Source organism: Aythya fuligula, chromosome 1, assembly GCF_009819795.1.
Source record: "Aythya fuligula isolate bAytFul2 chromosome 1, bAytFul2.pri, whole genome shotgun sequence".
In the NCBI taxonomy this organism is placed as follows: Eukaryota; Metazoa; Chordata; class Aves; order Anseriformes; family Anatidae; genus Aythya; species Aythya fuligula.
Window position 1 is genome coordinate 185,618,773 of NC_045559.1, and position 13,973 is coordinate 185,632,745.

General features: G+C 40.0%; 1 protein-coding gene across 2 annotated transcripts in view; it reads left to right on the plus strand.

Moving 5' to 3' along the window:
* LNX2 (ligand of numb-protein X 2) overlaps positions 1 to 13,973 on the plus strand; it is a 58,993-nt gene that overhangs the window by 34,423 nt on the left and 10,597 nt on the right. For both annotated transcript variants that reach the window (XM_032207895.1, XM_032207896.1), the window contains exons 3-6: positions 7,252 to 7,487; positions 8,328 to 8,527; positions 11,721 to 12,116; positions 13,650 to 13,796. In XM_032207895.1, coding sequence (XP_032063786.1) covers positions 7,252 to 7,487; positions 8,328 to 8,527; positions 11,721 to 12,116; positions 13,650 to 13,796 — 979 coding nt within the window. The remainder of the gene's footprint in view (positions 1 to 7,251; positions 7,488 to 8,327; positions 8,528 to 11,720; positions 12,117 to 13,649; positions 13,797 to 13,973) is intronic.

The window sequence follows — 13,973 nt, forward strand, 5'->3', positions numbered from 1 at the left end:
ACATCTAGACCAAGTAACACATTTTTAAACCGGTAAGAGATTTAAGAAATTACAAGAGGAGAATAGTGAAAAATTATGTAGGGAAGGAAATAATGTATTCAAAGGCAGTGCCTCTGCTTTCAAAGGATTCTGTTCAAGTGAATTGCATCTGATATCAGAAAATATTTCCTGTGCACAACTCAACATTATTTGTGCCTTCAATTCAGATCACATATTGTGTTTAACTTTGAAAACCCGTGTTTATTTTGCAGAAAGAGGTTTCAGAAAAATATATACCTGTCCCTGCAAAAAAGCTTCAAACGCAGAAGAGTAGGCATTGTGCATATCTGTTGAACATACATACACAAAATGCACTAAAGAAAAAAAACTCAGAGAGGGAGCATTTGTCAGCAGTGATTGTAAAAACAAGCACAGTGCCTGGTGACTGTGGGCAAAAGGAGAAGGTGCATGTTCTAACCCTTCTCTTCTCAGTCACCAGGCTGAGACGAGGTCTTTTCGTTTCCATTCTGCATGAACTTCATCACAGGTTTTGTTGTTATCTTCTTTGTTTTATTTAATTATTATTATTACTATTTTTAAATCACCCTGAGCTTCAGAAGTTGCCTGTTTCATGTGGGACATTGCCTTGCTTGGTAGGTAGCTTTGTCTGCTCTTTGGCCAACGAGCCATCTCCACGGGCTTCAAACCAGAGGCCCAGAGGGAGAAACAACAGTGGCTGCAGTGTCACACGGGAGAGGTTTTCTTTCCTAACTCTTTCCCCAAAATGCAGGTAGTATTAGCTATGTCAGTCCAGTCCAGCCTTGTTCAAACAATTCATTCAGGTGCATCTTTACAGCACAGCCTTTTCCATCTTGCTCTAAGCCCCAGATGCTTCCAGGAGCTGAGAGGACCACGGACATGCAGGACGTGCAGCATCCCTGCAGTCTGTGGTGAGCATGGAGTTGCCTGGGTTTTGCTGGTTGTTGTACCCACAGCAAGGACATACACCTGTGCACTGTCCATGTCAGGGAAGTACAGGTATTGATGAGCAGCCTTTCTTGTTCCTTCTCCCACCCTTTCTTTTTCTTTTTCTTTTTCTTTTTCTTTTTCTTTTTCTTTTTCTTTTTCTTTTTCTTTTTCTTTTTCTTTTTCTTTTTCTTTTTCTTTTTCTTTTTCTTTTTCTTTTTCTTTTTCTTTTTCTTTTTCTTTTTCTTTTTCTTTTTCTTTTCCTTTTCCTTTTCCTTTTCCTTTTTCTTTTTCTTTTTTCTGTTTTTCTTTCTTCTTCTTTCTTCTTTTTTTTTTTTTTTTTCTCTTTTCTCGCTTTTCTCTTTTCTTTTTTAAATTTCCCAGTTTCCATGTATCATCTTAGGTTCTTGCTCATTTCCCCTAGGCAAATCACTTCTGATCTGTACGATCACTTGGAAGGAGGTGGGGGAGACAGCCACCTACCTGTTTGTTAGGTTTATAACCCCAATATTAAACTGAATAGATTTTTATAAAACCCAAAACATGAGCAAGATCCCTGCTACATGTTTACTTCATCTTCTAGTTTCTCACTGCCATTTCCCTCACCTTTTCAGTCCATTTTCCTTTATTGGCATCTCTTTGAGTGACATTAGGGCTATTTACAGCAAGGACACATAACTTCTTTGTACATGGAACACTATGTATGCTCACTTCAGGTATATATGAAATACTCATTTACCTAATGCACAAGATTATCATGAAATCTGTGTGAGCAGAATCGCGAGCTTTTCCTGTTTGTCAGCTGGAAAAAGCTTTCAGTCGCAGGCTGCTCATCTTGAATTCCTTCTCTTGTCTTGGGATGCGGATATGCATTTTGAGTACATGGTGATTTTCAGTTTTAAATTAAGTTTATTTGCAAACAGCTGAACACCAGTAATTATCATTGCTGCCATAAAAGATGGCATTAACTGTGTAGCTTGAATTTGATTTCGTGTGGATTAGTGAACCTAGCAAAATCCTGGTACTGATTATTAAATGTAGGAAAGAGATATAAAATTCAGTGCTACTGTAATTTTCAGTATAGATTAATATAAACGAGTCTCAGTAAGCACTTACATAACTTGTTTGCATTTCTAAGAAATGGAACATGTTTGGTTAGTTTCGGGAGTTTAAAAACATTCACACTCAGGTTTTCCAGTGTTGTTATAATTGGCTCCCTTTGAGCATAGAAGCTGGAAGAAATGTCATAATATCCACCAGGCAACCCAGAGTGCAAGGTTACTGCAAGCTACTCTCGAAATAAGAGGCATGAGACACAAATGTGATTGCTTCATGGTCACTAATTGTATTTCATGGTACCTTGTTGCTCAAAGAAAATATTAATGATTTATCGATCTTTCAGTTTAGTCAGGTTCATTTGGGAAACGTGGCTTTCAAAGTTGAACACAGTGAATATAATATGTCTTAAAGGAAAAAATGCATAATGATATTGGGTTGTACTGTTTTTCTCTGTCAGTTGAAATAGAAAACTTGGTAATGTTTAGTAAAGTGGGTGCCAATTCCACTTCTAAATATCAAAGGCAATTTATCAGAACAAAATCCGGGAAGATTAGTAGGGCTTTTTCTGTGTGATTTTGATTCAGTTAATTCTTACAGATGATTCAGACCTGAACAAATTCCATTGTACAAAACCATATTCCTAAATTTGTACGACTTTTTAATAAGAGGCTTAAGTATCATGTTTATGTATTCCTTTTGAGTCAGGCTTCAATTTTCTCCTATGTTCTATTCTGGTAGTTTAAGTTGTGATTTTGGATAGGGACATTTTTCCAAATGTTTTGATGTTGAGGTTAACATTCAAGCCAACTTTGTGAAAGGCTAGATTTGAACTTTAAAAAAGATTGTATTTTCTGAAAATGAAGAATTTTTTGAGCTACTCACTGTGTGTCAATTAGCATGCTTAATATACAGGTTTAGATTTAGAAGACCTACAGGCAAATTAATTGTATAAATGCAAATACTTATTCAGAAGCTTGGAAATCTCTCTTATTTTGGTGTTTATTATAGTGCTTCTAGGTTATTTTCCTTTCTCCCATTCTCATGCCAGCTACAAGCACTATCCCTACACTTCTGCTTTTAACACCAAGAGAGTTGAAGAGGATCTGCGGGATTTAACCCTCTTTTGGGCTGTCCTTTCTTATACATAAGTATACAACATATTCAGGGCTTCTCCGTATTGCCAAGGACTTTTTCCATTGCTGGAAAAGAGAAGGATCTGTCTGGGGCTGGTTTCTGCTCTAAAGCCCCCTGGCACCTTGTAGGCTCCTCGAATCATTAGATGTGAGAAACAAATAAGCAACAAAAGCCTTCTTCCTTGTGTGTATGGATTTTTTTTTTTTTCCCCCCAAATCCTCTTGGTTCCCAAATCTAGTTAACTCCTAGTGCTTCTTTATTTTTTTCTTCTTTTATTTTCCTCCCTTGGCAAAAGAAACAACAAACCCCAAACACTTTGCTTTCCAAAGAGGCAACATGTTTTACTCTGAATTGCAGCTGTAAATCTTGCCAAAATTACTGTTTAAGGTCACTTTGCGGGCATAGTTTTTTTGAGCGATAGCACAGGCATTTCAGCTGCTTCTCTGCAATCTTTGCTTAAATTCGGCTCGTACTTGGAAAACGATTTAGTGCAACTAGTTTGAGGCTGTTTGGTGTGTTTGCTTTTATCAAACCTCTAGACTGGGCAGAAACTGATGGCGCAAGTTACAATGAAATCTTTCTTTTCAGTAGGCAGTGAGCAAATGTGTTTTTCAAGCCCCTACTGTTATTCCACGGAATACACTATAAACTACATCTTAATTTTGTATGAAAGCTCTTTTTATCTGCAGAGAGGGATTGCTGCTGGTGTTCCAAGAAGTCAGCTTTTAAATGAGAAACCATCGGGCTTGGCTGCTTTAAAATACGTATATAAACAAATAACAATCTGGTATGGATTTAGTGAGGTTGAGGATAAAAATTACACATACACGCAGAAGCTCATTTTACATCCCAAGAACAGCTACCCTTAAAGTTCCCTGATAAATTACATCACTTGGGTCCTTTAGCTGGTTGTTTCAGCATTGTAACTCTCAGGCATCTGCGTTCATGAAAGAAATAACTTCTGCATGTTTCAGAAAAACGTGCCTTCTTTTCTTCTCACTTGTAGCCAAGTTATTCTGGCTTTGTAGGTAGATATGAAATGCCATTCCTGGGAGAGACATTTCAGTCTCAAGTCCTTCTTTATGCCATTTGTTGTAAGAGAATGGATTCCTCTACTTATAAAAAGAATCTTTGATGCTAGCTTTGATTCCAAGATGTCCATCTGTGTACAGAACTTGTTACAGGATTTTGTCAAAAATGCTCTTTATCCCGAGCATTTGGTAAAAACAGTGTTAGTGAAGTTGTGCACCTTTAGAGATTTATTGGCACTTGCTATCTGTTACAGCTGCTGTATGGTTTCACCGTTTGTGAGTAATACCTTCCTACTGCCCATAAATACATTTTTATGTTGCAAGAGGAAATGAAAAATCTTATAAATGTGCTTGAATACCAACACCGTCTTTTGCTGCTCAGCAGGTGGAATATCATGTTTAAAGAGCTGGGAACTGGCATCCCGTGAGTTGATGTCTCCACCAGACAGCTCCTTCCTGGTCGTGCAGCTCCACTCTACCAGGCTGAAAGTCTTAGCCTGTTAGTTACTGATTCATTTGGGGCAGAAGAGAGGAATCTGTTACCAGAATTAATTTTTTTTTAATTTTATTTTTTATTTTTGTCTTGTCAAGCGTTGCATTAAAGGGATCCCGTTGAGCTATGTAGGTGCACTCAGGAGGTTGTTTACATTTCTCGATGTTAGCCTTTGAAATGATAATGAAATAGCACTGGCAAAAATAAACCTCAAACCTATTTATATTTCGCGTGACGGCTTTAATCAGCTGCCAAACAATGATGGGGCAATGTGCTCTGCGAACGAGGGTGGGGGAGAACCTGTCTGTGGACTGGAAAGCTTTGACAGAAACAGGACGCTGCCAAGGGTGGGTTTTGTTCTGTCCTGTTTTGGTAGAGCTTAAAAAAACAACAAACAAACAAATAGACAAACAAAACAGGCTTGCAAGGTGAGCTTTGCCACCTACACCTGCTCCTCTGTGATCCACAGGCCTTGTTTTGGTAGAAGATGCATAAAGAAGTGTCTGATCCACAGAAATAGTCCAGCAAGGCTGGGCTGCAGCCTCCAGGCTCCGTGGGATTGAAGCGTTGTCATCTGACAGCATCAATTTTGAGCAATTCATTCACTTCTTAGCCTAAAATCACCACACCTGAAGCAGGGCAGTTCAGGGACAGCAAAGACATGCAACGCAGGGTGACTTTGGCCTAACCTTGTCAGAGCTCCCAGTAAATAAGGTATTTCCTCCGCAAAAGCCTTTCCCCTTCCCATGTTGCTCAAAAAGTGAGTTGTATTGGAGTTTTTTCTTTATTATTTCTTTTTTCTTTTTTTTTTTTTTCTCCTGTTACCAATGCTAAGATTTTGGAGGAGTGTGAGGCTAACCCATCAAGTTAAAATACTGTAGAAGTCAAGCATTTGCTTTGAGGGGTTGCATCTTTCCTTTTTTTTTGGCCTTTTGGGATTCTTGATTTGAGGTTTGTGTTGCAAAATGGTCAACAATAAAAAATTCTTGCTGAGTTTCACCTGCAACTATGTGTCTCACCAGATTAAATTGAGACCAGCCTGATTTTTTATGGTTTTTTCAACCCTTTTTGGCCGATCAGTCTCTCTTTGCCAGATTTTACATAGTAATAATTGCCTGAAGCAAGCCCAAGAAGCAGATTTGTGTTCCTTCATTAAAATCAGATAAACCTTTTCACAAAGCAACACCTTTCAAGTAATTTTCATCTTTCCTGCCTGCACTTTCTGAAGTTTAAAGATGACTAGCAGGTGTAAAACGCGTCGTCTTGGGGAAAGCTCCAAGAAGTGATTTCTGAAATGTGTCATTTCATAATGTGAATTGCCTCTAATTTATGTCGTCAGGCACATTTCACAGCACATTTTGGTTATTTTGTTCTTCAAAACTTACATATCATGATTGTTATTATATATATATATGTCAGTCTTACTTTATGTATGTATAACTGCTAAGGGGGTCACAAAATCTGTACAGGTGTTTTTATCAAAATTCTTTAGAGCTGAGTAATTTTGTTAGCATTTCTTCAAAATCCCTCATGTCAAAACAGTCAAACCATGTAATTATCAAATCCCCCTCGTGGAATATCAGCATGTTGTGATTCTCAAAGCATTCCAGTTTAACAAGTTAGGGCATCATTAGACTTTTGGCGCCTTTTACTCTGTTAACACATTTCTTCTCCTGTTGCAAACAAAAAATTTCTTGAGTGTAACAATCTGTCAAGATGCTAGACAAGGAGTCCTTTCAAGAACGTGGTTCCTTTTTTTTTTTTTTTGGCACTGCTACAGTATGAGCATCCTTCTGTGGTCAGCAGCTCCAATAGCAGAAGCTATAAGGAGGATGTCAAATACTGTAGGGCATGAAACAGCCTTAAGAATAATATGAACTGATGGAAATCAGTTTACAATGGGAAGAATGAAATCCTGATGGTGGATTGTTATTTGAGGGGTAAGCAAAAAAACTGGACCTTCCATGTGAAGTCAGGAAGAAATAAAGGGAGGATGGAGAATGAAAGGCTCTCTGCAGACTCAAGAGATCATGAGCAGAGCTGCTAATTACTTTAAACTTTTCGTGCAAATGTCGGTTGTAATATTTTTCAGTATTTTAATACCTAGATTGCAGTGTAGGTAAACTTCTCATCTCTCTCTTTCCTTCCCCAGGTGATTCCAGGAAAATGCAGTGTTTCTTTCTTGGCGTACTAAGGTCAAGGGTGATGACTTCAGGGGGTGCTCAGATTTGTTTTGGAGCAGGGCTCCTCTTCTGTGGAATTTTGTCCTGATCCTGTTCAGTCTTTTCAGAAAGATTTATCTTCCAGAGACTGAAATACACATAGCAAACAAGTCCAAACTCAGAATGCATTACAGGACATGGAGTTCAAGGCCAGAAAACAACATAGTGGAAATTTTGTGAAGAAGGCAGTCTATAGATTTGGGGTGCTGTCCACTGACATGCATTTTGGCTTTAAAATCCAGTGTGTTTAACATCTTTTATGATTCCTTTAAAGCTATGTCTTTGCAGAAGGCTGATTTTGCTGGCTGGAGAGCTGTGGCGTTTCATGCTGCAGACTTGACGTGTGGTGTAAATGTTTTCTTCACAGGTGCCCCGGGGCTTCCCATCGAAGGGTGGCTCTGGAGAGACGGAAAGCGAGCAAGCTGCAAGCAGAAGCCGAGGGCGAGACGGGTCCCGGTGGGACGGAGCAGCCCAGCAGCGTGTCTCCGGACGCGGATCAGGGAGTGGTGCCGGCCGAGCAGAACTTCACACCCGCCCTCTCCACCTGGGCAGACGAGCCCAGCATCGACAATCCTCCTTTTGAAGAGAACACAGGAACAGACAGTATGTCATCAGCTATCTTCTCAGCCCTGTCACGGGTTGATTTTACCAGATGTAGAAGCGGTTACGGTGTCAGAGCTTGTCTCGTTGCAGACTGTGAATGCACATCTTCATCTTCTGCTCTTTCTCTTGCAATTCCTGGAGAAGTGCTAGTGGGTTTCCATTATGGGCAAGTATGCAGCTGGGCTAAGAGCAGGCTTCCTGCACACAGAGTACTGTCCTGCTCAGATGAAAAGGCAGCTGAGTAGCTCCTGGACCCACTGCATTGAACTAGCAGTAACGCCTCTAGCATCTGGGATTTTAGAGAGGAAGCACTGGGCCTGACTGCGGAAGAAGGTGGTCTTTTCCCCTTCCTTTCCTTGTGTATTTGCTGTCCCTTAGCATCCCACTTTTTCCTCTGTAATTGTCTCCATGTTTGCTTCATAAATGGGCTTCTCCTTGGCACCTGTTAACACTTAATTCAGGTGTAAGAGCAGCCAACAAAGAAGCACGGTTAAGACATGCTCTGTGGGGTGCACCCCACAGGTCATCAAATTGGAAAGGAAGTATCTGAAATTTACGGTACAGGACAGGACCCAAAGGGTTCAGAATATCCTTTTCAAAAACAACCCCATTTCACAAAGCATGGGTAGATTGCTGTTAGATTGCTAAGATGCTGTAGATTACTTCTAATGACATAGGTGTCCCAACAAATAGTGGAATAATCCAGTCACACTTATTTAGTTTGTTATTAAACCATTGTTGTGTGTCGTGCCTATCTTGTCCTCTGGTGATTTGCTTTGTTGAAAGTGAATGCGGTATAAAAGACATTAATCTTCCTTTTCTTTTTTTTTTAATTGACAGCAAACCAACAGCCACCTACCTTGCCTGAAGGAGAGATCACTACTATTGAAATTCATCGGTCCAATCCTTATATTGAATTAGGAATTAGCATAGTGGGTGGCAATGAAACGCCTTTGATCAACATTGTTATTCAAGAGGTTTATCGGGATGGGATCATTGCCAGAGATGGAAGACTTCTTGCTGGAGACCAAATACTTCAAGTATGGAATCTCATTGCATATTCTGTCTGCTTGCTTTCCATTCAGTTGTTGCAGAGCTGTCTGTTAAATGAGATGGGAGATTTTCCTTGGCAGACTTATGTTGTGTAAATGTTAGCTTTGCAATTATCAGTTGGAAGGCCAATTAATATTCAGAGCAGAGCCTGTTGTTCTAGCACATTTGGCTGTGATGCTTGGTGGGGTTCATGGGATCAGCCCCCTGGAATCAGTTTTCCTCCTTAGCATCTCTTATCAATTTTTAAAACACAAGCATATTTTCTGTTTTTAAATGTTGTGGGCCTCATTCTTTATTTCAATTTTACACATGCTTTCTAAGGAAAGCAGAGGGTACTTCTGGGTAACAAGTTGGCATGATTTGTCCCATGTGAAGAGCAATTTGTGGATTGTAAGACTGCCTTTATCTGAATTGTTATTTTAATCTGTCTTCGGTGTTACCTTCCAAAAGCCTCTGCAGCTCATCTGCATCTTTCAGTATTTATAAAAGAGAGAGTCAGTGATGTTCTTCACTGGCATGATTTGAAGCAAAGTGCTCCAAATATTTTTCTGAAAAATTAAACTATTAGAATTTATTTTGGTTATGATAACATGCGTATTTTGTTGTTGTTTTAAATTCCTAGCCATAGGCAATGTAAAAAGATCTAATCCTATTGATTTTATGTCGGGAACAGGGTTAAGTACAGTACTCTGAAGAACAGCAGTAATTGAATTCTGCATAAACAAGATAGTCCTCCACCTTTCTTCTGTTGTTGAATCATTCTACCTGAAACAGATATGTTACTATCATTTCAAAATAACTTCACTAAAAATGCTTGCTTTTGATCTGATAGCCTAAGATCAGTCCAAAAGTAGCATCGGCCTTTTTCATTTCAATTTTTTTGAAACCCAGGAGAGGGGAGTAGCTTAAGTATTGTAGTTACACTTAGAATAAAATTAGTTTGCACTTCAGAAAATAGTCTCTTTTGAGAAATGTGCCTTTTTCCTCTCTTTGAGTGTTAGGAGAGTAGCTGGCCAAGAGAGTAACCCAAGGGGCTTCCAAAATGTTGCCTTTTTAACAAGCAGTTGCAGACACTGATTGAATGCTACCTAATTTATTCCCATACTCAAGGGCTCTCGTTGGTTGCAGAATAGGGACCTTGTCACTGAAGCTTTGGAAATTCTTGCCATTTGGGCAGGTGTCAATTATAGTTTCCAAAGCCATAAGTGGCGATAAATTGACTATAAATAGGATTTATAAGCTGCAGTGTGTTCTCCCTATCCATGTGCTGACACTGAGGCTGTCAGATGCTAGGAAAGTGCTCGTCGGAGTCCTTTTGTCGCCGTGAGGATGAGGTGCGGGAGGTAAAAGTGAAACTTTTTGAAAGATAGGATATTTCTGTTGCTTCAGATTTGCCTGTGCAGGTGCTGAGCTTTTGTATTCAAATTACCAGGCGTGGTCTGTGCAGGTGTAATTAGGCATAGGGTTGGACACAGCTCAGTACAAGCTTCAGTCGGTTATTTCTGAAAACGTCTTCAAAGACTTTTTATGAGCAGTAAAGGACTGAAAGGAAGCCAGGAAGGACTACGGGGTGAAACTGGGTGTTTTCTTGCCCAGTCAAAAAAGATTTGACATCTAAGATCCCCTTTTAAGATGGAGGGGAGCAACATTTAGTAACTGCTACATGCAAGTGCATGTTGTGTATGACATGCAGGTAGGTGCCTAAAAGTGCTCTAAATTGTCCCTTTTTTATGCTGGACTGTGACAGCAATTTATGTAAAATATGTTCTAATGAGAATCTGTTTTCACAAGGAATGCTAAGGCTGTTTTATTCGGGAGCTGTGAACTGCCTTGTAGAAAGAAGAATTAAATTTTATTGCATATCTTCTTGTATGCCCTTTGCAGGCTTCCATATTTTATGTATTTACTTTAGCTAGCGACAGCTAAAAATAAAACTAAATTTAATTTAAGGGCTCTGACAGATGAGCCCTGGTGGATTTCGCTGGTGGCAGCTTTACATGTTATTTCTTCAAGCTGTGCCTCCCCTCCCTCTGCTCAAGGTTACATCTGGTCTGGGGGCAGCAGCTGCATTGCCCAAAGTCCCTCAACTCAAATCTGTGATGTAAACATGATGGTTATTGCACATAGATTTTTGGACCCTTCTCTTCCTAGTTTTTGTTGGTGGTTTGTTGTTTTATATCTTGGTTTGTACAGATTGTAATTTTCGGATCAGTATTTGGAATTAATTTTTTATGATTTTTTTAAACTTTGGTATAGATATTTGGCATCATTTTTTGTAATTTAGTATACATTTTTTTTTTTTTGGTATTTTTTTTCTACTTAAATCATGTGGGCAGGGGCTCTTCCATCAGGGCACAATAATATGTGCCAAGGATGATGTTTCAGTGTTAACCCCAAACCCCTTCTTACACCTCAGAACAAGGCAAATAATGCTTTGGGGCTAGTTTTTGTCGTGGTCCTGTTTTCTGCTAACTCCCATTGCACTCATTTTTTACCTTAACTTTACAATGGAAGAGATGACTGAAGATAACTGATCTTTGCATCAGTGGGCCACATAACAAACAGAATTCTTGTGGATAGGGAGGGAGAGCTTAGTTTGGTTTTCATTTACAACTGGATTTTGAATGATACCTCTGCTGAAGTCAATGGAAAAACTCCTAAGTTCATACTAAGGCTTCAGAATCATAACAACTGCCTTGTTTTCTGTCTTGAACACATTTAAGTATTCTGGTTTTCATTTTCTAATTTTTTTTTACATCATGGAAGTACCGAATATTGTTAGATGTAAGCTTTCCTTGGAGATTTGTGTGAGTTCTTTTTATAGCTATTATTTTTATAGATTTAAGTGAGAATGAGCTTGATGCTGAAAGTACACATGAAGTTCTTGTTCTGGAGAACAAACTAGGTAAAGATCTAAGGAATACAGGAGACCAGGAGAACAAAAACCACGGAGTATGAGGATGGGGGGCATTCACCATTAGAGAGAGTGGGTTTGCAGAAAAGGATGGAAGGAAGAGAGCAGAAGCCCAGTACAAGCAGATAAGTAGGTTGCTCCTGGTAGGTTTTCTTGGATTTTGCAGAGACCTCTGAATTTAGTTTGAAGAGGACTTTATGTCCATAACGAGGAACAATTAAACACATGAGAAAAATATTCTGATCTTTTTTTATTTTTTTTTTCAGGTGAATAGCTTTGACATCAGCAACGTGTCCCACAACCACGCTCGAGCTGTGCTGTCGCAGCCTTGCACGGTGCTGCACCTCACCGTGCTGAGAGAGAGGCGCTTCGGGAGCCGCACGCACGGCCACGCCGAGACCACCACCACCACCACCACCACCTCCTCCTCCTCCTCGAGGGAGGACAGCTTCCAAGTCACGCTGCACAAACGCGACTCCAGCGAGCAGCTTGGCATTAAACTCGTACGCAGGACAGATGAGCCGGGAGTCTTCATTCTCGACCTCTTGGAAGGGGGATTGGCTGCTCAGGATGGCAGGCTCTGCAGCAACGACCGAGTGCTTGCCATCAACGGGCACGACTTGAAGCACGGGACACCAGAGCTTGCTGCTCAGGTTATACAGGTAAATTGCATTCCCTTCCTGAAGCCATGGCTCAGCTCTTTGTGCGAAGCCTGGGGTCGAGTCTGTCCCAGACAGAACAGCTTGAGTGTGATACCTAAAAGCCTGCAGCAGTGCAGTTTGCTGTGATATGTGTGCTGGAAATAATGCTGCAAAACAGGGTCTGCTTGGCACCTTGCATATGAAGATCATCTCATTAGAAGTGAAAAGTGCCTTAATCTTCCCTATCATGCAGCCTGAACGTTAGAAGGGTGCTTATGTGAGTATCATGTAGCCTACTGCTTAGCCAAAAAAAAACAAAAGGAAAAAAAGGACTATTATTATATTTGTGTATGCAGGTTTGATTTTTACACTTAGTGAAACCTATAAAAGTGGGCATTGTTTTATATTGATTTACCTGTGCATTGAATTTGGGGGTTGAAATAGGAAAGTGGTTTGCCAGGCTTCATAGGAGAGGTGGCAGCTAGGAACACAATCGGTCTTCCATTAGTCCCATACAGTAAAATTCATTTCCTGAGTGTTCGGAAAGGGCTGTTCCAAATGGCTGGCTCGGCTCTGATCACAAATATTACCCAAAGCATTACACAATCAAGCACGTGTCCCCTTCCTATTCCTGCAGGAAAACCTCAATGCCACACCTGTCTCCTAGTCTATAAGGAAACAGCTGCAGCACGTTGCTGCTTCCCACTGATGGGATGTTAGGAAAAAATGCTCTGTTTTTGGTAAAGTTGGAATAGACTGGTAGCAGGTTCTTGCAGTCTAGTGCAGTTGCCTTTGTTTAACCCAAGTTTCAGCACCAAATAGAGAACCACAATTCAGATGAATCATAAATACACGTTTCAGGTATCATTTTAAGAGCTTCCATTGCAGTTAAAGGAAAGTAACAATGATCCTGGGGATTTTAATGCCAGTTTCGCAGTTTCAAGATACAGTGAAATGGTCAGAATTTTACAGTGGGTAACTTTTTTTTCTCCTGAGGTATGTTTTTAAATCAATGGAAAGAGTTGATACTTCATTTAACATCTATTATCTGAGTCTCCTGATATTCCCACATCTCCAGAATTTTTGGTCTGCTGATATGTAACATCTTTCTCTGAAGTCTCTTTGGGAAATACCAAAGGTGTTCAGAGCTTATGATGCATATCTGCAGATCCTGGAGCCATCATGTGTGCATTTCTTCTTTTATTGATAACACATTGCACAAATTCGTAGAGGTTGCAAATGGTTTTTTGTTGTTGTTGTTTTTTATGTTTGAAGCCTCATAAAACAGAGGGAGTTGGTCCTTTTTGCAAAGAACTTCCAGGTGATGCAGAGGTAACACTAGAGGAAAAAAAGAAGAGTGTTACTGTCCTCTCTTTCTAGGGGGAATTGCAGCAAGAATCGAGTAAGGGACTGTGCAGTCTGAGAAATCTGTGGCACCCCCAGGAATTGGAAAACAAGTTCTGCTGTCTTCTTGTTTCATCATATAATTTTCTTCCCCTCTGCTAATTATCAATATCCTACCAACTTCTTTATTTTGCTTTATATATTTGACAGGCTAGTGGGGAGAGAGTGAATTTGATCATCTCTAGACCCACGAAGTCACAGACAGTCAGTATCATCCGAGACACCGGGACTCACAACAGCAACCCACACCAACACCAGTCCCAGCAGCTGTTCCACAGCAGACCCAACTCGCATAAGGTTGGTGTTTCTCTTTTAAGAGATAAAAATAGAGTTTTTGTCATGTGATGGTCTAAGTGGGTAGCAAGGCAAGACTGGAAGAAAGGGTTACATCTTCTTTTAGACCTACTTAACAAAGATTTCCAAGTTATGAAGTCCTGCATCATGTCTGGAGTAGGAACAAAAGATACACAACTG